The following is a 26663-nucleotide window of genomic DNA, read 5'->3' as shown; positions in this document are numbered from 1 at the left end:
TATAAATAAGTCAATTTAGTCACATTTAATTTTAAAAGTTTATCATACAAATTAAAATCAGGTTTATTTTCTGTTAATTTGGGAATCTTGGAATACCGCTGCAACGCTATGATTATAAAGAATAAGTAATTCACATAAAAAACGGTCCATCAAAAAAAAAACATAACATCCGAAGTCACTGGCTGTTTCATTCTTCTTGCAAATAATCTTATTATACCAAACACCAATTAAAATATCCTTAAATTCTTTGACCACAAGCATTTCTGACCAAATCACTCGGGCCGATTATAGCACCCTTCAAGTGACAAGACAAGACGATATAAGCCCCTCTCACACTAGATCTCTCACATTCAAGCTAGTGTACTGCGCGGGAGTGTGGTTCGTGGTCGATGTATACTAATTAGTGACAGTGCTAGTGAATTATGAAATTAACGGTTAGTTTCAAATGTGATGTGCGATATATGGATTAATTTGTAAAAAGTGAATGTAGAATATAAATATTTGAAATGGTTGAAAACTATTAAATAATAATGATTTGTGTATCCTATCATTGAGATATTTCTCCATTGGGAGAACAATAGTTATAAGTATTATAACTAGAATGAATGATAGTGAGTCAGAAATATTCTTGTATGCTCTTTTCATTTTAAGAACTTTATATCTTAAAGCGCTTTATAAATACAATTACACAAAAAAAATTATTCGTAATTCCAAAAGAATCCTGATAAAAGTTGATGTAAATAAATTTTGAGTAGTAGTATTTTTATAGTGTATTTCGACATCCATAGAATGATTTAGTAATTTTTATTGCCGTGTGGTTCCCGGCTACAATAAAAAAAGAGAAGGACCACTTCATTTGTTTCCATGGATGTCGTAAAAGGCGGGTAAAGGATAGGATTATACTTCTTCTTTTAGGCGATGGGCTAGCAACCTGTCATTATTTAAATTTCATTTTTTATTATTCAGCCAAAAACTGAACATGGCCTATTAGTCTATTTAAGGCTGTTGGCTGCTGGCTCTGTCTACCCCGTAAGAGAAAGAGCCGCCTTGAATATAGACGTGATTAAACGTATATATGTATGTAATTTTTGTTATGCTAGTAATTTTGTAACTTTATCAAAAACAATATTTTGACAACATCAGGTAACAATACTTCTCCTGGTGGCTGCAAGCCACGCCGCCGAACCGCCCTACAGGGGGAAGCAGAATGCGAGGGATTCCCAGAAAACAGAGAAGAGGGAGTTAGAAGAAGGAAGCGGGAGTGTGGACAAGAGAGCGCCATCAATATCAACTGGTAAGAAGAATATCTATCTATCTAAGAAGATGCTGATATCTTATAAGATGCTGTTTTTTGCTAGAGCCACTGAGTCCAGAGATTTGAAATTTGGTACGTACTCGTAGATTCCCTAGAGGCGCACAAAGAGAAGATTTTCCGAAAGTCCCGCGAGCACAGAAAGTAATGGAAGTTTTCTTTCTGCCAGCATTATTTTCTCTAAATACTCTAAATATTGCACATATATAGAAGAGGACACTTACTGAGACCGATTGACTGATATCAACTCACAACCGCTGGGTCTTGCGCTTTGAAATTTAGCAAGTAGAAAGGTTATGGTCTTATGCAGTCCAGGGGTGCACTAAGAGAGGATTTCCCGAAATCACCGAGGCAATGAAAATTAACAGGATTTTTTTATTTTACGTAGCTGAAGTCATGAGCTTAGGTACTCTACTAAAAGAAAAACTAAATAGATTATAAGCGACAATAGTCGATAAGTTCCTATTTACTTAAAGATAGTTTCTTATAATATTCATCCATGTTACCTTATTTGAGTGTTCGACATAGACTGATCGATGTATTCAGCTATTCAGAGGGCGTCCTTTGTAACGCGAACGGATCCTGAGGGCTAGACTTAGGAGATTTTGTAGAACACCCATTGTTCCCTTGATAGCGTTTGAACTAGCAATTAACTATTGAATTTGATACAGACCGTTATAATACTGTTGCTGAGTCAAACATTAAAACCATATGAGCTTTGTTCATCAAAGGCATATTAGGTAAATATTCGTAAAGGAATTAAAATTATTTACAACAATTAAAGCTGATATTGTAGTCTTAGCAAGTACGTAGTCTTTGTTTATAATTAAGAGATTGTCACAATATGTTTTTCATTTAGAGTATTATTTAAATTTGGTCATTATTAAAACGTTGTAAGATACTCACCTTTGAACTGAAAGGTCACGGGTTTCGTTCTCCGGTCAGGTTATAATGGAAAAATAATATTTTCTAATTGACCTACGTCTTAGATGTCTATCTACATATTTACGCAAACTGATTTAAGATATTGTTACAAACAATTTTGAACAATTTTTGTTCTAAAAGCAAATTGTCGATCTCATTATGGTAATAGGGCAAAAAAGGGTTAAGAATGTTTCTTCAAAATTTGGGACAATATGTTAGCAGTTACTTTTATGTTAAGTATTTGTTTCTTCAAGCATTTAATATCTTATAGTAAGGTATAATCTAAAATTACAAGTTGTAGTTAGTACATACAGTAAATCTATACTGTATATAGTAAATCTTGTATACACAGTTATAATTATAATATTTGAAAGCCATGTACGCGAATGTGTAAAAAATTAATTGTACATCGATTGATTAAATAAACTCTAAATATGTACCTGTTTACCTTTCTTTATTTTGATAGCAAGTAACTATAAAATTAGTATTTAGTTTACCATCCAATTGTTTAATGTAAGTTTACCAAATATTGAGTTGTAATCCACTCTAAATCGGTTTCAATTCTACATAATTTGAATGCCGTGTACGCCATTTATAACATTAGTTTTTATAATATACAGTACAGATCTTTTAGTTATAAAACTCTTGATCGTTCAGCCGTAAAGTACTTTTATAAGGATACCCTCGTCAAACTAGTAGAAGTAAATGAAATGGCAAATCTGCAATTGCTGGTTACGACACTTTGATACATATTCGACACACCCACACATATACTCGTAGCTTGTTCGATTATGACATAAAGTTTCAAATTAAATTGGCAGTATAAGTTATTTTACTTTCCTTACGAATAACAAGCGGTTATGTTATCCAATGTCTAAGCTACAGCTTAAATAAACAATAATATTTTACCGAAAACCTTGATGCAATTCCGTCTAGTAGTTTTAGCGTGAAACAGTTACAGAATCACACACATCGACACATCCTTACAAACTTTTGCATTTAAAATTAAGATAAGTAAGCAGAGCTAGAGATATCACAGTTTTTTTTTGTTTTATCTAGTACCATATATCAAATACGCTTAGGCATGAAATCCAGTGCATAATGTCCAATATTTTTTTATTAGCAATGTTCTATTTTGTTACAGTGGCTCCATCTCCTACTCCTGGAATTGAATACGCAGACTCAAAAGAATCACAGCAGGACAAGTCCCCAGCACAAGTAAGTACCAAGATTCACTATGGCTATTGATTTTTTACCTTAATTCTGGCGATAACTCCAGTTAGTTCCTCACCTTCCTGGAGAAGAGCCCGGAGTGTGTTTTGACCATGATGCTGGATTGGATGAGTCAGGTTTTTACACGAAGCGACTCGACCTCGAATGGCAACCTTTGCAGGGGAACCTACCCATATTGAATCGATCATGATTACACATCCAGCTGCCTGAATTTCCAGGTCTCGATGTTTTCCCTTACATCGGGCATCGGTTAATATTCAAACTAATAACAGTACATAACTTTGAAAACAGTCATTGGTGCATGGCCGAAGTGGGATTCGAACCTGTGCCTTTTATGTGCATCGCGCATTTTAACCGGGCACTTTACCGATTTATCCACCAACGCTCATATTGCAAAGAGGATGATGATGACGTGTCTTCGAAGGGTAATCCTCGAGATCTATTTATATGTCACAGAACTAAGCGTCAATGTCAACGTATGACGTTTCTCGTCTTATGAGACAAGTTTGACACAAGAAATTTAATATAAAAGTTGTTAGACGCCTCAACTCTCCCGATAAATTTTTGTTACGAATTTTTTACGGCTGGCATCCGCGTTTCAGTTTTATTATGTTTTTCTTTTTGAAATATAGATTTCCTTCGTCAACAGACTCGCGACAGATTTATTTTTCTCGTGTCCATCATTTTTTGTAGATGTTGTTTCTTTTTATATCGGCTAATAAGTACAATATGAAATGTTTAATATATGAAATGAAATAACAAATCAGCCGTGTCCTTTATAAAAGTATAAAAGACTACCTTTCTTTCCAATATATTTTTTTAAGTATTTTAAAAACTGATCTTACAAACCTCAGTTTTTATTTTAACAACTAAAATGCGATCGTAATGTTTCGTGATTTAAGGAAGTGAAAATATATTTTTTTCCATTAACTGGTTAAATCCTTAACCCAACTAATGTATCAGATCATTGCATTAAAATTAAAAAGAGTCTCATTTAATTCTACCCTAATTTTAATTAAAGGGTGCCATATTAATTTTCATTTAACTTTTCCGGAAGCGGATGTGTACTCCCAATTTCAAGATGGCGATTAATTGTAAGGGTATTCTACCCTTTGTGCTCTATTGTACCCTCGCAAGACTTAGGAGGGCCGCCTATGATAAATGGATTCGGCGTGTTACAATCTTATTCGAATGCAATATTTCATTTTGTTATTTTGATATTGGTCTTGACCTTTCGATTCAATTTTCAAAATTTACAAAAAATAAGAATTGTTCTTGGAGACATAAAAATTATTTTTTATGATGGAATCACTAGCTTAAGTGTAAAAGTTGATCAAAAATTAGAGTCGATTTTACAAAATGTGTAGTAAGGACAAATGTGTGTTTTACCAAATAGAAGATTTCATTGTTGCCATTCGCTTGTTATAACTACGTGTCCCGATATCCCGAAATATAGTCACGTCTATATACAGTTGACAGAGCCAACTGTCCCAAAAAAAAAGACTGAAAGGCCATGTTCAGTTGTATAGCTTCATTATGGAATTGAGATACCTACCAAATAGTGACAGGTTGCCAGCTCATCGTCTACAAGAGGAATCCCAAGTTTATAAGATATGGAGTGGTTTTATTCTAAAGTGCCAGAAACCACCTTTCGAACGTACATAAAAGCCCAATAGGTAGACGAGATGCAAAATTTCATACATTTTATGGCTGCAACCAAAATCTGCGTCAACAGAAACTCGTAAAATCTCAACATTATTGTAATAACATCATTTTGTACCATCCAAAAGTGTTGGACTGTATTTGCAATATGCTAACTTCGTCGAAATGGAAAATTGTTTGGACGTTGTATTTAAATTCGCTTTATTATGAGCACATTCGCCATTTAACATGCATGTAGTTCGCGTAGATGTATTAAAATTCATAGTTTTGTCATAACTTGACTATTTTGGTACTTTTATAACTGTAAGAATGGCTACTGAGAGTAATTCTATGTTTCTTTTTTATTCCCTTGCGTCAATCCTGGATGCATCCTCAACTCTCTGGAGAGATTACGGTGGTGCGCCTGAGATCATGACTCTAGACTGGATAAGTCACATTATACAAACCAAAACGACAAATCTAACCCATATTTAATCATGGTAATATATCCATTTAGACTCATTGTAGGTATCTATTTATAAGTTAACTCAATGTCGAATCAGTAGCAACGTTTTCATCAATTAATTTGTTTGACATACAGTATTATGTGTCAATACATATCACTCTCAAGTAGGTTCTTTACGCTACATAATTGAAATAACAAACATATTACAGAACTATTAATGTCATCGACTGAATAGTGATAATAAATCTTAAATTTATAATGAACTGAGATCTTGATGAACTCAAACTTGTTTTCAAAAAGGTGCCAATCCATTGCTTCATTCTTCTGAGCTACGCTATTAAGTAGATGTACTTAGCTACTGTTAGTTCGGACGCAGTATTATGTAGCTTACTACGAATGACAACTATGCAGTTTGTGAGAATAAGGACAATAATCTAATTAAATCGTTATGTAATATGACTACCGTTATCAAAACGTTCCTAATCTGATTTAATTGTTGGGTAGTTTATAAGTTGGATACTTATAATTTCATCTAAATAAACCACTAAAATAATATGGCAGCCACATATTATGGTTTGACTTATTTTTTACATGTAGTGACTTATGAATGTGGATGAACCGAAAGGAAGGATGCAGGGATCCTGAAAAGTGAAAAGAAGTGGGCTCTGCCTACCCCTCCGTGAAAAAGGCGTGATTTCATGTATTTACATGTACCTACGTATGTACTAGACAAAGGCTGATACATTTAGACGGTTGAAAATAAATTCAGATATTTTCTGGCCATCAACATAGCGTTCTATACTCATCGTTTCGCGACTATGGAGTAACAGCCTAAGATTAATGTGAATGTTAAAGCACTCATGCGCACCGGTCTGTCTAGTGTTCGGACACATGTGAACTCATAATGTGAAACTTTCACGGCGCACCCAAATCAGAACTGTATCAGTCATGAATATATGAATAGATAACTGGTCTACAAACCGCTAATAATGTTACGACATTTTGCGAAAAAGGTTGTGTCATCGTAGAAGTATAGGAACCAGATCAATTAGTGCAAGAAGGCAACAAAAACCAGAGCATATGTTGTATTAATGATGGCTGATGATTTTTCTTAAAGCTGTCCGTTTTCATTATAGTTCTTTGTTTGAGCAAGTTTATATGTGCAACAACAAATACAAATAATTTTAATTTTCAAACTTTACTACTACTTATTAGATTTTTTCTAATACTGTCTTTTACAAAAAGCGGTTAGGGGTATTATCAAAAAATAGGTGATAAAGTTAAGCATTTTGAGTCGCAATAGTATTTGAATTCGGTTACATTGATCACTCATCCACAGCTGCTCGGAAATTACTTATCAATATTAGAGACAATTAACCCTGATCAATAAATTAACATAACAAATTTAATTCCACAACACATACTAGTTGTGACACTAACACAGTTATAACTCAAACTAGCGCTATAAAGGTGTTTCAATGACATATGCCGATCGAGTTTCTCCAGAAGTTCGCAATCCTTCCATATAAGTGTTATATAATGAGGATGTGATTCAATAAACCCGTTTGAGGACCAGCCGGTCGTTGATGAAAGTAAATATATTTTTATAATGTACTGGCAATCAGATTTTGTCATACGAAGTCGTAAAAGACATTTTATTGCGTTGTAAACGAGGCAGAAATTAGTTTCTTTGTGAGAGTTATAAAGGCAGTTTCAGAATATGATGAATGCATTAAAAAAGTAAATATGAATTTATCTTTTGCGTTACTGACACTTTGCCTGAAAACACTGGCAGTTAAGTCTAAAATGGCATAGAGTACCTAATAAAAAATGTTTAACTTCAAAAATAGAGTTATATCTTTCCTATTTATTCTTTCACTGCAAGTCAATTGCAATTAAGATATCAATCGTAAATCCTTTCGTAATATAATTCTGTTACTGCTTTCTTTCTTTTACTGTGTCTTTCTTCTTTTTCTCTCGTATTCATCCGCCGTTATTGTTTTCTAAGTATAAGTTCGTAAATAGAAATTTTCCAACACACGAACGACCGATTAATTTGTTTAAATACAAATAGGTATTGCTCGTTTAATAAAATAGGTTAGGATTCACAAATTCTGAACAATGTTATGGATATAATTCAAATTTCTTCTTAATTTGTCTATCCAAGATGGTTCGCTCTGCACTCTGACGAGGCCGTTTACTGATTTCTACAAATTTTCAGCCTGCCGACTAAAAGGGGCTTTAATTTCGAGGGCTCATGTAGCCAGTGACAAATTCACAAGGCGGCTTGGTTGGTTCCCTATCGCATCATTGATTGTCACCTCTTTGTATTAATTTAAAAAAGAAAATATATTTGTTTTCAAAAGAGGGTACATGGTATGAATGACTTCATGATAGTATAAGGCGTAATACCTTCATACTGTACACAATTCTCCGGTGTCTGATTTTAGTAAATAGTAAATAATTTAAAAATAAAGAGTACCTTCATCATCTAGACATGATGGATGTCGATGAAATGAAAAAAGTATGCAGTGATCGTGGGAAATGGAAAAAATTAATATTTGCCCACCGCTATGGAAGAAAAGCGTGATTCTATAGATGCATAATATAAAAATCACACTGGTTCCAATAGGAACAAACCCGGCTGCCCGAGGCCGCTCTAGATATTACGATTTCTAGAACGCGCAGCGATCATTATTTTTAAATCGTCAGCATTGTAATTTTCATAGCTTTAAGCATTACAGGGAGAAAAGAAGTAAGTATATTTTAAAATTTTCTTCTTCATATAATCACGTGTAATAAATATTTTAAAAAATTGGAACAACAATTAACAGTCAAAAATTTTACTTATTTCTTATTTAAGTGGATTTGTTTTAGCTTTTACTGAATTTCATTTTAATTTGATTAAATAAACGTACATCATTATTAAGCATTTTACTGATAATAACTTTAAAGAAGTTGTGTTTACTTAACATCTTTCTGCAGTCCTTAATTTACTCGACAAACCATTTGTTTACACAGTTGTTAAATTATAATGAGATGAGGTAAATATCTTCTAAAATGATACTAGGTACTTATTCATAGTGTAGATAACAATCTAAAGTGTATTTGGGAAACGTAACATTTAAATAAATAAGCCATTTAAGCGGTAGGGTAGCAGTCCAACGATGCAAGCGTTGCTATTATGAGGCGCATAGAATTCGGAATAATACAAAACAATAGAAGTGGTAAGTACTGGTAAATATATCTCGTAACTGGTTGTTATCACCACCTTTTCGTCTAAAGTTTTCGTCTTATTTACAGATTGACTTATTGGTTGTTTGACAGATATATATATTTATTTCAGTTGAAAATGGCATGTCTATTGTCATATTATATTTCGATTTCTATGGTGATGCCCAATGATGATGGGGCTCGTTAAAAACACTCATAAGTATTCACGTTCTTTCAACAAATTTTCTTCACACATAAATATAAATTTAAGTAAAAATTAAAGTTCATTTACTCTTTTACATTTATTTGGTGAAGATTTTATATTTGTGTACCTTCTTGTATTTTTAATAACCTTAATAAATAAGAATAAAATAAGTTTTAGGATCATTAATCATTACAAGGTCATACCTCGCAGCATTGCCTGACATCAATTTGCCTTACATCATCCCTGCACTAAAGCCTTTTCGATATTTCTCATTATTGTTCAGATAATCATTATCACTAGGGTTAATAATGATAATTCAGATTCAGACGCAGATGTAAACGTTCCTACGAAAAATATAAAAACAATGACTAAAACTTGTCATCAACACACATATGCAATAAAACATGTTATTTGTTCCACTACATCCCCGGCTAAACTGCAAATAAACGTCTCTCGACATATTAAACAGACGTAGATTTTCGTACTAATTATCTCCCTTCGCGTATATGTGCAAAACGGTCTTAATTAATTTCTGTCCCGAGCATCTGAGTCGATCCATAAATTTGCAACTCTATACGATATTTAAAGAGTTATTAGTTAATGAATAATGTTATTTTAATATTTTCAAAAATAAACAGTGAAAAGTGTTTTCATGAGATCATTATCATCTTACAAGATTTTTTTAATGCTGCTTGATCTAGTCTGTCTCAGAACTAGATCAAGCAGCATTAAAAAAATCTTGTAGAAAATATTTCAAAACTCAAAATATTGTTATTATGATATTGATCAGTTGTTAAGATTCGATTACGATAAGTACCAAAACTTAATGTTATTTTAATTAATCCAAAAAAAAAATGCTAAATAAGATAACAAAAGAAAAACTCTGTCATAGAAATCCAAAATTTTCTGGCGTGCAATTTGCAAGACGTCGAATATCACTCAAGCACTCGTGTGAAACTTCGTAAGATTACCTCATAATCCGGGTGCGTTAGGCGTCTCGTCCCACCGAGCCATAAACCCGGCCCGGTTATTCAAAATAATGATAGCGCAGAAGAGTTTTTGAATACAGCAATAAGGTATCTACCAGCTACTCGTAGACGGATAATAGGTAAGGCTTTGGAACAATCACAAGACTTATGTGATCAAGACCCTTTTCTCAAGACTCAGGACGACAGTATACGACATAAAAAATCTTTCTTGCAATTCTATATTGTAACAAGAAATAATTTCTGTGGAAAAGATTTATCCACTTTGAGAGAGCCCTGTAGGTATACCTCGCAAGCTTAAACGCCGCTTAATTTTATGATTTCATTACATTTTTTTTTTTTTGGTAATTGTCTGATGTCATTAAAAACAAAAACAAAAACACCGAGTGAAGCTCAGTGATTCAAATACTGCTCCTATAAGGCTTCATATAACGTTCAAACCAATAGAATAACACTGAATTCTCTTCTTTCCATATTTCGCACCGGTTATTACGGCCCATAGAAAGAAATCCCCCATTTCGTCGCGAATTTGCCCCGAATCGGTGGCAACTTTACAACTGAGGGGACGATTTCGGCCCCCATTGTGGACTTATAAGAGCTTTAAACGGTTCTCTAGTGTGTTATAGGCTTTATAGCACTCTTTGAATATTAAATTACAGTGATGCTTATCTAGCATATTTTTAAAAGCGAAACAATGCCTTCGGTGCGAACTTTCTAACCTAAAAAACTTTAACTGATATCACTACTGAACAAAACAAATTGAAAAATTATTGTGTTTCCCCAATTTCCACTGAAGAAAGTTAAACTCTTTATTTACTTATTTTTATATTCTTTCATTATAATATTATTTGTTGAATTATTTACTTATACTTCAAAGCTAGGAATCTATATGATAGCGCCTTTTCGGTAAATTTTTTCAACTACAGCATAGCTTTCATGTAGGAATTTCCGATACCTAGTAAGGTGTCTACTAACATTATGCATATGAAATATTTTATTATCTTATTTTATTTCAGTTACCTTTCATTTATATTTCAAACCTCGAGTTTAACTTGAGAAATTTATGTAAACGTGTGATATTCAGGTTTCGTTGATTTGCTGAATTATAACATCATTAGGAACCGCAGCTGCAATTTGTGGTTTGAATCGTGTGTCTGTTTTGGTTACACTAATCTCCTGGGCAATTCCAGAATCCAGGTACATTTCGTATCTAATTGTGACTTTAAATCAAATTTGGCTTTCAAACAGATGTTTGAAATATATTTAATAAGTTTATCATAAAAGTTTGTTATCTCCAATGATATTTTGGATTTTATATTAACATACACCCTAAGGTAATGCATCCAATTTTAATATTTTGAAAGCGATTTTAATGCTCAATAGAGATAAAAGCAATTGACAGTACTTTTCTTCAACGATTCAGATATAGTGAGAAATAAAAAAAATGGAGGTTATAAATACCCAACTTACGTTTGCAGAATGATTTTCATTTTCTACAAATAATACTAGTGCTTCTTAACTAGCAGTGAGATATACAGAGACTGTAAGTACTTCCATTACATATGAGTAGATAAGAGGATTATATAAATTACGCCTAATTGAGAGTTTATTAATCGATTTATATGCTTATTAACATCGTCACGTGAATAATTTTGTGTCCAAATCTTGTATGTACCAAGACGTTATTAAATATTTGTGTCAGAATCTGGTACTGGAACCGAAAATTGAGAAGAAATAAGACATGTAAACTTAAGTCTTGCATTATATGAAATTGATGCGGTAATATTTAAGTATTAAATAACTATTTATAGCCTTAATTGGCTCAATTCTAGCGTTGTCCAAAATTATATTAAAATTTAAGAACAAGTAAGATGATAACGATACAGTTATTTACTACCTTAAGGTTACTTAAAAATATAAACCTCTATTCCTTTAAATAATATTTTGATCACAAAAAATATAATTTTTTTTCGCAAATATCGATATGTGACATTTACGAATTAGTTTGCGTCAGTAAATTTATACCGAAGCCTTCGTGACACATTCGCTGGTCCCAGGAATAATATTATGACACTAATCGCCTTATCTTCGCCCGTGGAACCCAGAATGGCACCCCCGCCACCCCCGGCCGACCTTCGGAAATAGACTACTTGGTGACTTCCTCAGTTACTAAAACCACTTTTTACGACGCCAACGGTCGTTGCAGTCACACGAAAGCTAATTTCATAATTAGAAAAACTTGGTTTTGAAAATTTCCCGAATTTAAGCCATTATTTACTATCCTTATCTATAATGTGAAAGCGTGTTTAATAATCTTCCGTCTTTCATGTCAAAATTACTGAAACGATTTCATGATATTTTGCATAAATACAGTATAAAGTATGGAGAAGGCGGTAGAGTACTTTTTCACGCGGGCGGAGCCGCGGGCTAACTAGCTCAAGTATAAATAGAGAATGGCTATAATTCGAGACGAAATTAAAGATTGATTGTTCCATTACATATGATTTATTTTTAAAGCTTGCGGAATAAAAGCTGATCACAGGCCGAATAATAAAAGTTTTTCGAGCAATACGGCGTCCTTCAGATTTATTTTATCTTTACTAGTTTACCTCACTTTTAGAGTAGAATATGAGGCCCGAGTAGAGGGACCTTATTCTCGACCAGTATCTAATTTTACGGACTATAATCTTGGCTCCGATGGCAACCCTTTTTAAGTGGTCACGTATACAATGGCCTCTCATGGTGATATAGTTGGCCGAAATTGCACTACATGCAAACATAAACGCTGAATTACTTTTAGTTGGACCTTCAAAGTTTGTCAACTGTACCCTACTCATCACAATTTGGAGTATGTTGTAACTTTCAGTGAATATATAGTATGGTCTTTGGAAGATATGACAGTTATCTTCATGATAATATTTAACGTAGGAAAAATTTATCAACGTAACTAGGTACTGTAAATGTTGAAATGTTTTTTTAAGGTTTAGTTTCATAAGATTATATTGTGTTTTTTTTTTAATGACTGGATCTAATATGTAAAGTAAATTTTTATTTTATACTTCACACTCAGCTCTACTAAACTAAATCGTTATAAGAAATCCACCACTATCGCTTTTAATATAAAGCTCTGATCGAACATGATACACAGCGCCGATCGATCACATATCAATTGATGAATAGCTTTTTCAAATACTGTCCAAACTTAGCCAGCCTTAATAAACCAAAAGAAATTTCACAAACTCCCAACGCGCATCAACAACTAACAGAAAAAAGAAAAACAAAACTGTCCTGTAAAATTCCTCGGCCATCCTAAAACGGCTAATACTTCCGTAATAACATCTTTTGGTGAATTTCCTCAGCTTGTTTAGAACAGGTGCCCTTAACGTCAAGCCCACAGCCGCGTTAGTGTCACGGGCTCGCTTTCAACGCTTCGGTGGTCACACGATACCCCAAACTGTAGTGACATCAAATATACGCTTCCTTGTTTTGGAGGGAACAAGTCGTTTTGTACTTAAGTACCGCCGTACCGTTATATTTTAACCTACATCTTCTTGTTGTCTTAAATTCTTATGTGTCTTTTCCACAAAGAATTATTTTCCAGTTTTATTAAAATGAGCAATCATTATTATATTCCCTAAGAATTGTACCTACTTCTTATATATAAAATTCTCATGTCACAACGTACGTATTTCCGTACTCCTCGGAAACGGCTTGACCTATTGTGATGAAATTTTATGAACATATTGAGTAGATCTGAGAATCGGCCAACATCTATTTTTCATACTTCTTAGTGATAAGGGATAAACATTTTTTTTAAATTACTTAAAAAAATATTTATATGGCAAAACAACGATTGCCGGAAGAACTAGTAATTTATATATTTGAACCTGATATAAATACAGTTTGTTTGTATGTATGGTCGACACGGTATTTTTTTTACTTAAATTACATACCTATTCAATTTTGAAAATATGTTTCATTTCACACAACTTATTAAAATTTATTCAACTTATTTTAATTTATTTGAAAATAAACAAAAATATAACTAGTTACTAGTTTTCAATCGTTGTTGGTTTCATTTCCTAAATAAATTTTATCACCAGTCCCAACACGTCACATTTCCAAATTATTACTTTAATTAAAATGACGACTGTCCACAGCAAGTGTACGCGACGCCCGCGCCCCAAATCGCCAAAATCTCGGACGTGCTGACTGGACAGGGACCCTTCCAGGCCGCGATTGCCAGCCACCTCTACTCCCCAATATCTGTCTACCAGGCAAGGGTGAGTTGGCCATTATTTGATTTATTTAAATCCAGAAAGAAATATTCTAGTGTATAAATTTCTTTTAAGATAAAATTTTGCAAAGTTACGATAACTTTCGTGTATAAATAAAGGCAATAAATTTAAAAAATATCTGTAGTTTAGTACAAAATTAAGTTAACATGTTAGTCGGAAGGCTGAAGCCTCAGCCCCGAAGCATAACGATGAAGGGTGCAACTAGAAACACGCGAAGATGAGAGACACATATTTATGGTTATCATAAATATTCTGTCTTTTTCTTAAATAATTTTTTTTTTATGATTTTAACCTAAAAAAATTTTTGATTCCTCAGCTTGGCGCACCAACAACATACGAAATATCTCCACCGATTCCGTCTCAACTAGCATACTCTGAGCATAAAATAACTTACCAGCCACAGCCCAATGCCATATCAGTGGCCTCCCCAGCGCCACCCGTAAAAGTGCTGCCCAATTATCAACCGGCTTATCAACAACAATTCTTAGTTCAGCCTCAACTTCTCCCACAACCTCAGCCTTTATCGCAACCTCAGCATTTAGTGCAACATCAACCTTTAGTACAACCACAACCTTTGGCACAACCTCAGCAAATTCATCAATTGCCTCATCCCCAACAATTTTTGCAACAAATTCCTCAAAATTATCAACCTCAATTTATTCAGTATGTTCAGGGCCCTCCAGTGCCATACCAAGCTCCAGGCCTTGCGTATATTAGAAACCAAATACAACTCCCCTATCTTCAAGCTCCACAACATTTGATCCCCATTCCTGTACAAATCCCACCACCTGGATTCTTTTATGCTCAAAACCCAAATCATGGTCAGCAGAATTTGCAAATAATTCAGAAACCTCAACAAGTGATTGAGCCACCACACCTACAGCCACAGCTACAGCTGCAGCAACAACAACCGCAACAAGTTATCGTTAAAGAACAGGAGCTTCAACAGCAGCAACAGGTATATAAATATTAATTTTTATATTACATACTTAATGGAAAATAGATAACGCCAATGTTGCTGACTTTTACCACCCTAACAGATAATTTACCTATTTAACGTTTCATTTTATTAAATTTATTTCATTAAAGAAAAGATAAAAGATAGAATGTATACGTACGTAAACTTATGAAGGTATCTATGTCAATGTCTGAATGTACATTTTAATGTAACTTGTAACATGAAAACGGTTGTTTGGTAAACCCGTGAGTAGAAAAGTTAAAATAAAGTTACTACACTAGTTAATATCTTAACGTGAATTATGTATTTATTCATGAAATTGCTTCTTTTCTTATTACAGGTTTGCTGCAATAGCAGTAACGAAACGTTTAGGATAAAGTAATTTTAAATTAAAAAATCAGATTAAAACAAAACTGAGATGAGAGAACTATTAATTTTAAGGAACTTCTTGTAAATCAACTTTAGTAAGAACTTAATCAAACTTTACTTTTTTTCAGAAACCCAACATTCAAATACAATCCAGCCAGCCTCAAGGCGCAGTCAGCTACGCTAGTTTCTCCCAAAGCCAGCCTTCCCCTAGTTACCAAATTAAACAGCAGCCACCACAGTCTTTCCAGCCTCTACAGTACCAACAACCTCGTGTTACTCTACAATTGAGATCCCAACCATTGAACACCCAAGTTAAGCCAGAAGGGGACGAAAGTCTACAGGCTTCATCTTCTAAATCTATAAGACCTGTTTCGTACTTTAGGCCAGGAGCTAATCTTCAGCCTGCTCAACAACAACAACTACAGAAACAAGCTCTTCCTCAACAGCAGAGCCTTCCTCAGCAACAGCTTTTACTACCAAATCCTGGCTTTGCAGGGCCTGCCTTGAACGTGTCTCCAACTTTCCCCCCTGTGCAATATTTTGGCAAACACGCACAAAGGATTTTTGCTAGATACAGCGTTCAACCTTAAATGTGTATAGTTTATCAGAAAATCAGTTATTACCGTGCATTTAAAAAAGTCTTATACAATTTTAATGCATGGTAATGATAATATGTAAATTAACTAGCTCATACATATATCTAGCTGATTTTATTATATTTGTAAGTCTCAAAGGTGCTACCTTTATTAAAAATAATTAACTGTGATGCCATAATGAATCTTTAATTTTGTAAGGAATTTTACCAATAAATTTTAAGTCGTACATTTTGCTTCATTTTAATCCTTGCAATAAATTTAAAATTATGAGGGTAGCAAGTAACGCTCAATAAGCTTATGAAAAGGGTATTTCGTGATACTGTCATTTTATAATTAACACTTCATAATTTCAATAGCCAAAATAAACGCAACATTACCTGGTTTAACAATAATTTATTGTTTAATTATAAAATACGCGCAAAGATAAGAAAGAGAGAGAGATACCTAAACTAAATAAAAAGAATCTAGTTATAATTTAAATAAAAAAAATCAATCTGATCAACATCGAAGCTTTAAAAGAGTAATCAACTATTTATTATGATTGTGTTGTTAAACGAGTGCACATTGTCACGATATCATCTGTCTTACGGTAATTATAGAACGTTTTTATTATAACGGGGTTTTATGGACAATTCCTTACGACAAAAAAATTAGTAAGAAATACGCTAACTTGTTTACCCAAGACAGATAATTGAATCCTTGACCATTTTTGTTAATATCGACTACGATGATATCCTTATTAACGCCACTAGCGAGCAAAGACACCAGCTTAACTTAATGTACTCCGGCATCCCTACGCGAGTGTAATGGCTTCATTAGCCCTTGTTTATGGACCTATTGAAACTATTAACACCAAGTAATCTGATGAAGTAACCACTTTTTTGGATAGCACGATAGATACACAACGATCAAGGATGGAATGACATGATAAAGCGGTAGTTTAGCATTTTATGTGCGCAACTAAACTTCGAGTGCTTTTACGAGTAATCGAAGTGTTATTTTACTAAGAAATACTGAAAAATACATTTATCTTGTCTTTTCTTTATTCCGTGTGGGAAGGCACACCAAAACGCTGAGCCAGTTTTTATAACAATGAAACTGAGATTTAGAAACATGAACAGGTTGTTAGCATATCGTCTATAATCTATTTAGTAAAACATTCATTTGTTTAACTTTTACAATATAAAAAGCAGCTACCATTTTTTTTCTTCAAATGGAAACATGGAAGTTTTAACATAATCGAAATCTAAAACTTGTCTCCATACAGAATTTTGTTCTGTTAAACTTACCTAGTAGACTCAACGTTTTACACGAAGGTTAACAAATATCATGCTATTACAAAAGTTTTTCACCGCGTATAGAAATCGAATAACTCTTGTACGAGTAAAGTTCTTGTGAAACAGATGAAACGACTTTTAGAATAGACTTCTTGCAATCGTGACAAAGCTATTGTGTTGTCGCTTTCCGGAAAGTTTCATAATAAAAGCTCACAGGAGAAAAATCTGGCTCAGCAGCTTTCTTCAAATAATCTCAAAAGTTTAAATTCTTTGAAAAAATATAAAAGCTTAACCTCAGGATTTTATCCACATAAAATATGAATCCTACTTTTTTGTCCTTAATATTTATAAAACGAATCGATGGGGATTACGAAAAGCCGAAGTTTATTTCAAATAATAAATAATAAAAAAGTTTGTTGCAATAATATTTTAGTTGTCTAGTGGTATTACCTAGTCGCATCCATGATCCTATAATGGGTATAGTACACGAAGCGACTTGACCTCATTTAACTACGTTTATTTCTCAAGTAGTAGTAGTAGGACATCTTTATTAAAACAAATAATTAATTAGGTATTACAGTTTTGAACAACTTAATGCCTCGCCTCTTATGACATCCACAACAAAATAAATAAAACGTAAATGTTTTAACATTACGATGTTCTTTTTTCACTGAATAACCTTAAAAAGCAAAGGAACACAGCTGCGTTATTGCTCTTTGAAAAAGACTGTTAAACCGACGATTAATTTTACTTAATCCAATCAATTAATTATCACTACCCTTATACAGATAATGGGTAATGTCATCTATTAAGAGCAATCAAGATAATAATTGAGTTACATGATTTAAGGGCAATGCTGACAGACTTACCTCCTGGGACCGCCAGTTTCCGAACCAAGATGGAGGCTAGATTAAATTAGATTAATCACAGCCAGGAAAATATAAAATTTTTGATTCTAAGCGGTTTTACAAAAAGCGACGATCAATTCAATTTCAACTATAGTTGTATAAATAATGGTTACTTTTTTGACGTCTGCATTTCACTAAGGATTTAACAGAAATGTGCAGTGTGGTTCTGGGACTTTAATGGCACCACTCAATATCTTCCCACGCTTTTGTCGCAAATGCTACTAAAGAAATAGACACATTCATCTATTGCAGCTTTTACCATAATCCAATAAAGGTTAGGTTCCTCTGCGAAGGTCACACGGGAGTCGATTCGTGTAAAAGCCTGACTTATCAAATTCTGGGTAATGGTATAAAGGCTGGGTGCAGGGTCTCTCAATGTCACTCAATGTCCTTACCATAGGTATTGATATAACCGGTAAATATTTATGCTAGAAGGGAAATAAGAAGATAGATATATAAAATCTCGAGATTTCTTATTTAGAGTACCTAACTTAGACCGACGAATGCAAAGTTCGTGGGCAGAACGCTAATTTAGAACCCTAAAAATCAACAGTATATTTCTAGGCGAAAAATTCAAATACCTACAACTGACATCTATAAAGGCAATTGGTCGAAGCGGAACATAATAAGTAAACCAAATTATCCCTAGACCCCACTAGGCTCCGAAGACTCAAATAAATCAGTATCGCCAAGTTATTTGCAGAAGCAAACTTAATTGAGGCCGACATAGGATGAAATTCTAAGAAATCTTGCAAACTTCCCACTACAAGTTACTTGTGCTAGAAATGTGTTTAAATATGGATACATATCAAACCGCAATTTCTAATTGTATGTATTATATTTAGTGTCCGACCGAAGCTTCGGCTTCGGCTTCGGCTTCGGCCACCTTCGGCCAAAAAATCCACCTTCGGCGAAACATTCGGCTTCGGCCCAAAATCAGGCCGAAGCCGAAGGTTTCGCCGAAGGTCCGAGCGACCGTCGAGATTGAACGAACTGTTACGAAAGTCATGAGGCGGCGGGGAGTCACTGTCAAAATATCACATTGCTGATTGCATGCATCAAAACAAGTCCGTACGTGTATTTAAACGAGTGTTTTTGTAAGAAATCAAATCATTATTTTTTACCAGTAGGTAAATCACAAACTTTTATCTATACATATAATAAAACAGTAAAAATATTTTGTCTGTACATTTAGTATTTTCGACTGAAATGGATAGAGGGACACTTAGAATGAATAAAAGAAAGCAAAAATATTTTTTTTTAATTTCTTGTCTGTCTGTCTGTATGTATGATCACGATTATCTCCGAAAGTACTAAACCGATTTAGTTCAAACTTTCACCAATTGCTTTGTTTTAACTCAGAATAACATTTAAAGTTTGTTTCATCAAAATCGGTTCACAAAAAAAAGTTATCGACATTTGAATGAACTCAAGGCATCAGTATGCCTGCAAATAAGTTACGAAATTAAAAATTCAAAGTCATTTATCATTATACGACGGCATTATACCTATAACATATAAATATAAGTGAAAGGCGATGGGCGAGCAACCTATCACTTTTTGAATCTCAATTCTATCATTAAGTCAAATAGCTGAACGTGGCCATTCAGTCGTTTCAAGTCTGTTGGCTCTGTCTACCCCGCAAGGGATAAAGACGTGACCATATGTATGTAGTCTACTTTAATTTCGACACCAACGCAACGGCTTCGATGGTCCAGTGGTTAGCCCGTAGATATTTTTTATTATTAAATATATTTTTTTTGTATTGTTTGAGTATTTTATGTAAAAAAACTGAAAATCAAAATACTACATATAATAAAACGGTACAAATATTTTTTCTGTACATTTAATATTTTGACTGAAACGGATAGAGAATTTTTTTTTTACATTTTTTGTCTGTCTGTATCTGACTGTATGATTAAAATTCAACTCGAAATTTACGCGGACGAAGTCGCGGGCAACAGCTAGTTTATCTCTAAACCAACCACCTCTATGATATATCATCAACTTCTATATGAGACAGTCAATATATAAACCTTCAATATTGAGGTTTTGAAATGATTTTAATATTAATTGTAGTTTGTAGACAATATTGAACAAAATTAATTACTGAGTGCTGAGAGAATATAAACCTTCGGCTTCGGCTTCGGCTTCGGCCGAAGGTTGTGGCGATAGCCGATTAATCGGCTTCGGCTTCGGCTTCGGCCAAAAATAGACCTTCGGTCGGACACTAATTATATTTAATTTATAAAATAAATTAATTTTTTTCAAAAGTTTTTTCTTTAAGCCTGTTTTAAATCCATGGCTTTTATATTAAAAAAGGAAGAAAATCAAATGCAAATCTCCATAGTTCCATATTAATTCAGTCTTCGGTCTTTTCAAGAGTGTTGACTCTGTCTACCCCGCTTACTGGGAAGCTATATACACGTTATTATTTGTATTTTATTTGCTGCCTTTTATGCTTTTACGGTTAAAAAGCTTGACCGACTTTTATAAAATTTCGTATGAAAACAGAAATTAAGTAGGCTTATTTTATCAAAAAATTCTTACTGTAGCGAAGTCCGGACTAAGAATAGTATTTTATACAATAATCAAAAACTAGGAAAGTCTGTTAAACGAAGCGACTGCCTGACCTTAGTGTTCCAAAGGAAACCTAACCCAGGTTAAAAATAAATCAATTTAATTGACCTATAATTCATACAGGGCCTAAGGATCCATTGTGATTATTATATAATTTTAATGTTAATTGTAAGCAACCCGTGTCTCTAAAACAATACCCCCAAGACAATGAGAACCCCGCTTTATGGCACATGTCACATATAGTATGTCTAGGTTAATTAAGGGCTGTAGTAGTCACGCTACTTTAAAGTCTTTCAAAGAAAGCCACATTGAAACACTGACGTCAGATTTTACGTACATTCAATCTTTCAATGATTCAGCTGAACGCGGTCTTTCATTCTTTGGGAGACTGTTGGCTCTGTCTACCCCGTAAGGGATAAAAGCGTGATTATATGCATCTTAAAAAGACTGAAAGGCCACTTTCAGCTGTATGAATGTTTAATGATGGAATTGAGATTCAAATTGTGACTAGGTTGCTAGACCATCGCCTTCAAGAGAAATCCCAAGTTTATAAGCCTTTCCCTTAGCCGCCTTTTACGACGTCCATGGGAAAGATAATTTCACATGATTTTTTCAAAACCAGATGAGACATTACTATTGTTCTGGAAGTAGACCCGGTCTCATCCACACCTGTATAGAGAGCCCAGGGTGCGCCATGCTCCTGTATAGGGAAAGTCAGGTTTTTAACACGATTTTTTTGCTTACCAGTTTCTAAGACCAAGCCTAGCACTAGTAATAGTTTCCCGTTTTGCGAGTACAAACATATAGACAGATAAACAGAGATAAATGCAAAAAATCAAACTTTTAGCATCTCCTTATTCTTATTATATAATTTCCTATTATACATATGATTGATTTATTTGCCAATATTTCTCAAGTACAGACATCGATCAGTTACTATTTTAATATATGTATAAATTTTATAAAATATCACGTCTACATCCGTAAGAAAGGATTGTTTCTGTCTGTTGACCTTGCCATATTCTAACGCGGTCACACACATGCTTTCACCTTGATCGATAATATGTGGACAATGATTTATTTTAATCTTTTAGCATACAGTACCTAGGCGACCGAGCGCAGCTCGTGTGATTTTTGTTAACTGTTTAAAATTACATCAAACAATCATCAATATCAGTAATGAAGCCTAGCAGCAATCTTATGAGGGGAAATGAATTTGAATGAATATATAACAATAATCACTCATATTTTGAATTTGTTAAATCAGGTTGTTAAACTTTGCCATGAAAACAAAAGTAAACACGAAATCATCCATCAATCAATTTATTCATCAGTCAATTTAAGCTTCGTTACCAAGTGACAGACAACTACAACCAAAACTAATACATACATGCATACATATGTATATAATGTACTATTGCTTAAATCCCTTGTTGGGTAACCTTGACAGAGACAACTAAGAGACTAATCTTTTCTCTGGGAGAAGTTTTATAAACAATGCATAGGTTACCTGGAAGAGATCACTTTTAGTGAAAAGGTCGCCTTTTATATTGTGGTGCTCTAAAGAGTCATCGTATTTATAATATACAAAACAGCAATCAAACCATGATTGTCAAAATATTGTCATTAGTAAAATTATCGTATCCGCTTGTAATCGATCATACTGATAGTTTGACTGTTTTGTATGACTTGTTTTTACCTGCAGCTTCGTCCGCGCAATATTATCTCCACTTACAAAAGATTACAGGTTTTTTTTTTAATCCCACGGGTACTTTAGTTTTTACCAAGATGAAAGGAAAGGTACCTACTCTATATCCTTCTCCACTCATTATTATATACGTGATATTTCAAGTAGATTAAATAACCCATGAAGAAGTATTTCAAGAAGAAGGAACAAACAAATAAACTTACTTCTGTATTTATTATATAAGTTGGGATCGAGTTATCATGTGCCTAATGTTTGGCTCCACTAAATATGAGTTACAGACATTTTCAATGACAGTTACTTATGTAAACAGCCAAATATGAAAATGTAAGGCACAACAACGATTAGCCGACCGAAGCGACCCTTTGTTCCGCAGGTTTGGGACCCAAAAGGGACCCAAACGTGGGTTCCGTAGTCAGCATTATGTTAATCTTACGCGTATGTAAATCGGGCGGCCTTCCTTTCAACTCTATGCGACCTTGCCATTCTTGGGCCGATTATATTTTTGACTAGGTATAGAGATATGGATGTAGGTCATAATCCTTTTCTACCTTGCTGTTAGGCCTTCCGTCCACGGGAATATGGATATTGCTAGTTTATTTCGTGAGACGAGGTCTATTTCTGGCGTTAAGTGTATCCTTGATGTGTTAAGTGAGAATACTAGTTGATTTTATATAATATGCCCAATGATCATCACGTCTGTCGTTCACTCTGGGTGTTCCGCATCCGATTCCTAATATCTTTTAATACTAAAAAATAAAGTTTTCATTAATAAGCACATCACGGAATTTGTTTATGAACGAGGTTTGTCCATACAATTTTCAAAAACCACAAATCTGTTATAATATATTGAGCTGATAGCCAACAGCACACAATATATGTAAGTATCAATTACATTTAACAGTTAATTTATCGCATCATAAAATATCAGACTTCACAATTCAGAACGAATACAGTTGAAATATGGCCGGATACGAACCGGAATGAATCCAAAAAGTGTATGCATTATTTTCAATAACCACTGCTGCCATCCATCGTTTCATTCTCCGCTTGCATCGTCGGTTCGAATTTCCTTTTTCATTGAATGCGTAATAAGTAAGTACGATCAGTAGATCGGAAAACGAATGTTTCCGTAAAATGATCTAAATTATTTAAAACTAGCTTTTGTCTGCGGTTTCGCTCGCATTCTGCAAGTTAAGTGTTGCGGGTGCTGTTTAGTACGAAATAGCGGTTGGTGTTGTGATCGTGTAGGTATAAGGATTGAACCGCAAATTCAACAAACAAATTTTAATTTTGAATTTTAAACATTTTTTAATGTTACCTTTTATGTGTATTCACTCAAATATCTATGAAACAAATCTACTTATCTAATTCGATTAAGTTTAATCTGTATATATCGACTTCAAATTGAATTATATAACCAGCGCACTACCGCTGCGCCACAGAGGCCGTCAACCAATATTATTAGTAATTTTTGGATGTTACGTGTAATAAAAAGGTAGAAAAATATTTCCTTTTGTCAATCTAGAAACACCAGTTTTATTGATTGTACACTTTGTTCCTAGGCTTTGCTGCCGTGGGAATCAATAATACCTACACCCAAAAATATTGTGAGTAGACAATAAAATCGAATACACATTCGTTGTTCAAGGAGACCGCATTCAATGCCCTGTCTTGGCCTTTATCAAAACGTTACAAACATATTATTCCACACATTAATTTATTTGTGGCAGTGCAGGACAATGCACACTTTGGACTAAAGATATTGTTCTAAACAAGGACATCAAAGAATCTTAATATGCATAGGTATCTTTAAATATTGTTTAAAAAAAAAGACATGAAATCTAAATACCTTTTTTTAAAGTAAATGTTGAAAGCGAATCACGATTCTTGAAACAAATCGAGAAATTCAAATAGATATATGTCTTATTATATTAGTATTTAAGTGTTCTTTATTTTACAAGACGTTTAAGTGTATACGATAAATAAAATGCAACTAACAAACTATGTCAGTACAATATGACATGGTTTCCTAGTTGCAAATTTTCGAAAATATTTTTATTAGGAATTTGGTGACAATTTTGATTAATTCCTCGTTTAGTAACATGTACAACTTTCACATTAAATTTATAAGTCGCCAATTTCGTGGCCTCCAAAACAGTAAGGTGCCAGTCTTTAGTAAAGCGTGAGTGTAGTTTTATATGTGCTGTTGAAGGTGTCACTCATTGGTACATTATTTTAGTATCAGTGTAAACTTTTGGAGTATATGCCTTGATAAATTATAATTTCCTGCACTTATTTGGAAACTCACAGTAAGTTTTGTTAATTAATAATTTTGTTATAACTTCACTACTAATAATCTGTTAATACATACATACATATGTAAATCACGCCTCTTTTCCCGAAGGGTAGGCAGAGACGAGATCTTTCCACTTGCCACGACCCCTGCATACTTCTTTCGGTTCATTCACATTCATAACTTAAATTGAAAAGGTCAAGAGTACCCAAAACCAATGATCTTGCATGAAGAGAGTTATGAATCTGTTTATCTTTATGGAAAGTACTTTAAATGGGATGCTCCCATGATAATTTCAAGACATACTATCTTAAATTTCTCCTAAACTTTCCAAAGTACATAGACTACATACACACCAGATTTCAGCTTCTAACGCCTATTAATTTCAGATGTAAGTTATAATAATAATACCTGTCAATCAGTCCCAGTAACGCAAGAGTTTAATATGAATTGATATCATTTATTCATTGTAAGGTATACCTACAACATTTAATTAACAATCTCATGGAACATTAAGGTTACAAATTGAGACGGGTAACAAATCATACTGTGTCACTAATCACATCCCGCGGGACCTAACAATAAAAGTCAAGTAGGTGACGAAAAAATATGACTGTCAACCTTTTTTTGTTTATGAAATGCGTCGTAAGATTTTTTTCTGGGCTTTTCTCAAATATCATTTGCACCTGCCGTTGGTTCCAAAATCCGAGGTATATTTTTCGTAGTTATCACTAGGTCATAGCCCAATCTACATGGTAGCTTGAATCGTTTGAAATTTATGAAGCATGTATTTAACGTTTATATCAAACTAGCTAATGCCCGCGACTTCGAAAACGTAAATTTCGAGTTGAATCTTAATCATACAGTCAGATACAGACACACAGAAAAAAATGAAAAAAAAATAAAATATCTATCCGTTTCAGTCAAAACATTAAATGTACAGACAGACAAAATATTTTTACCCTTTTATTATATACAGGGTGACTTTTAATTCAACTGCATAAATTTAACTGTTAAGTGTGCGCATCTAAAGGATGTTTAAAAACGTTAAAAGAAAATTATCGGTTCATATTTCAGAAAGTACGAAAAAAATAAAAGTATCAAAATCCACGATCCTAAATACGTCATGTCACCCCGGCCGGCGGAAAAGTGACGCGTAAGATTCAGAGGTCAACGACACAATTCATTCAGCTGAGCGATCTCGACAACTCTGTACTTTACTTGATCTTGATACTAGAAAAATAATTTATTTTTCAGACATTTATTTACATGTTTAGTTTTAATTATTTTTTTTGTTGTATTGGTCTGTATTAAAGCGTGTGATGTAGTTTTTGAGGGTTTTTAAATGTGAAAATGATGACGTTTAATTTAAATAAAAATAGGCTCAGAAGCATAGTATATGTTTAAAAGGATGCAGTTGTTTTAAATGTCACCCTGTATAGTATTTTAATTTTCAGTTTTTTTAAATAAAATACTCAAACAACACAAAAAAATTTTTTTTTTTATTAAAAATATATCTTGTTTTGTTGGAGGTCAAACTTGGACCTCTAACGTCACAGTCTCACGGGCTAACCACTGGACCATCGAGGCCGTTGCGGTGGTGTCGAAATTAAAGTAAACTACATACATATGTTCACGTCTATATCCCATGCGGGGTAGACAGAGCTTTCAGTCTTGAAAAGAGCGAAAAGCCACG

The 26663-nt window shown here is 33.7% G+C and overlaps 1 protein-coding gene across 1 annotated transcript; it reads left to right on the top strand.

Moving 5' to 3' along the window:
• Positions 1–357: 357 nt before the first annotated feature.
• Positions 358–16195, top strand: LOC106135675 (uncharacterized). The gene is made up of 6 exons (XM_013336037.2): positions 358–434; positions 1144–1294; positions 3381–3454; positions 14141–14263; positions 14595–15236; positions 15734–16195. The coding sequence occupies exons 1-6, from the start codon at positions 423–425 to the stop codon at positions 16193–16195; spliced, it is 1464 nt and encodes a 487-aa protein (XP_013191491.1). The 5' UTR covers positions 358–422.
• The last annotated feature ends 10468 nt before the right edge of the window (positions 16196–26663 follow it).

This window comes from Amyelois transitella, chromosome 15 (assembly GCF_032362555.1).
Source record: "Amyelois transitella isolate CPQ chromosome 15, ilAmyTran1.1, whole genome shotgun sequence".
Taxonomy (NCBI): domain Eukaryota; kingdom Metazoa; phylum Arthropoda; class Insecta; order Lepidoptera; family Pyralidae; genus Amyelois; species Amyelois transitella.
Note: the sequence above shows the minus strand (reverse complement) of the source record. Positions and strands in the feature narration are given on the sequence as shown.

Bases quoted from the DNA above. Each gene is read 5' to 3' on its own strand.
- LOC106135675 (XM_013336037.2), top strand. The intron at 1,295-3,380 runs GTAAGAAGAATA...ATTTTGTTACAG, and splicing joins AGCGCCATCAATATCAACTG to TGGCTCCATCTCCTACTCCT. The intron at 14,264-14,594 runs GTGAGTTGGCCA...TTGATTCCTCAG, and splicing joins TATCTGTCTACCAGGCAAGG to CTTGGCGCACCAACAACATA.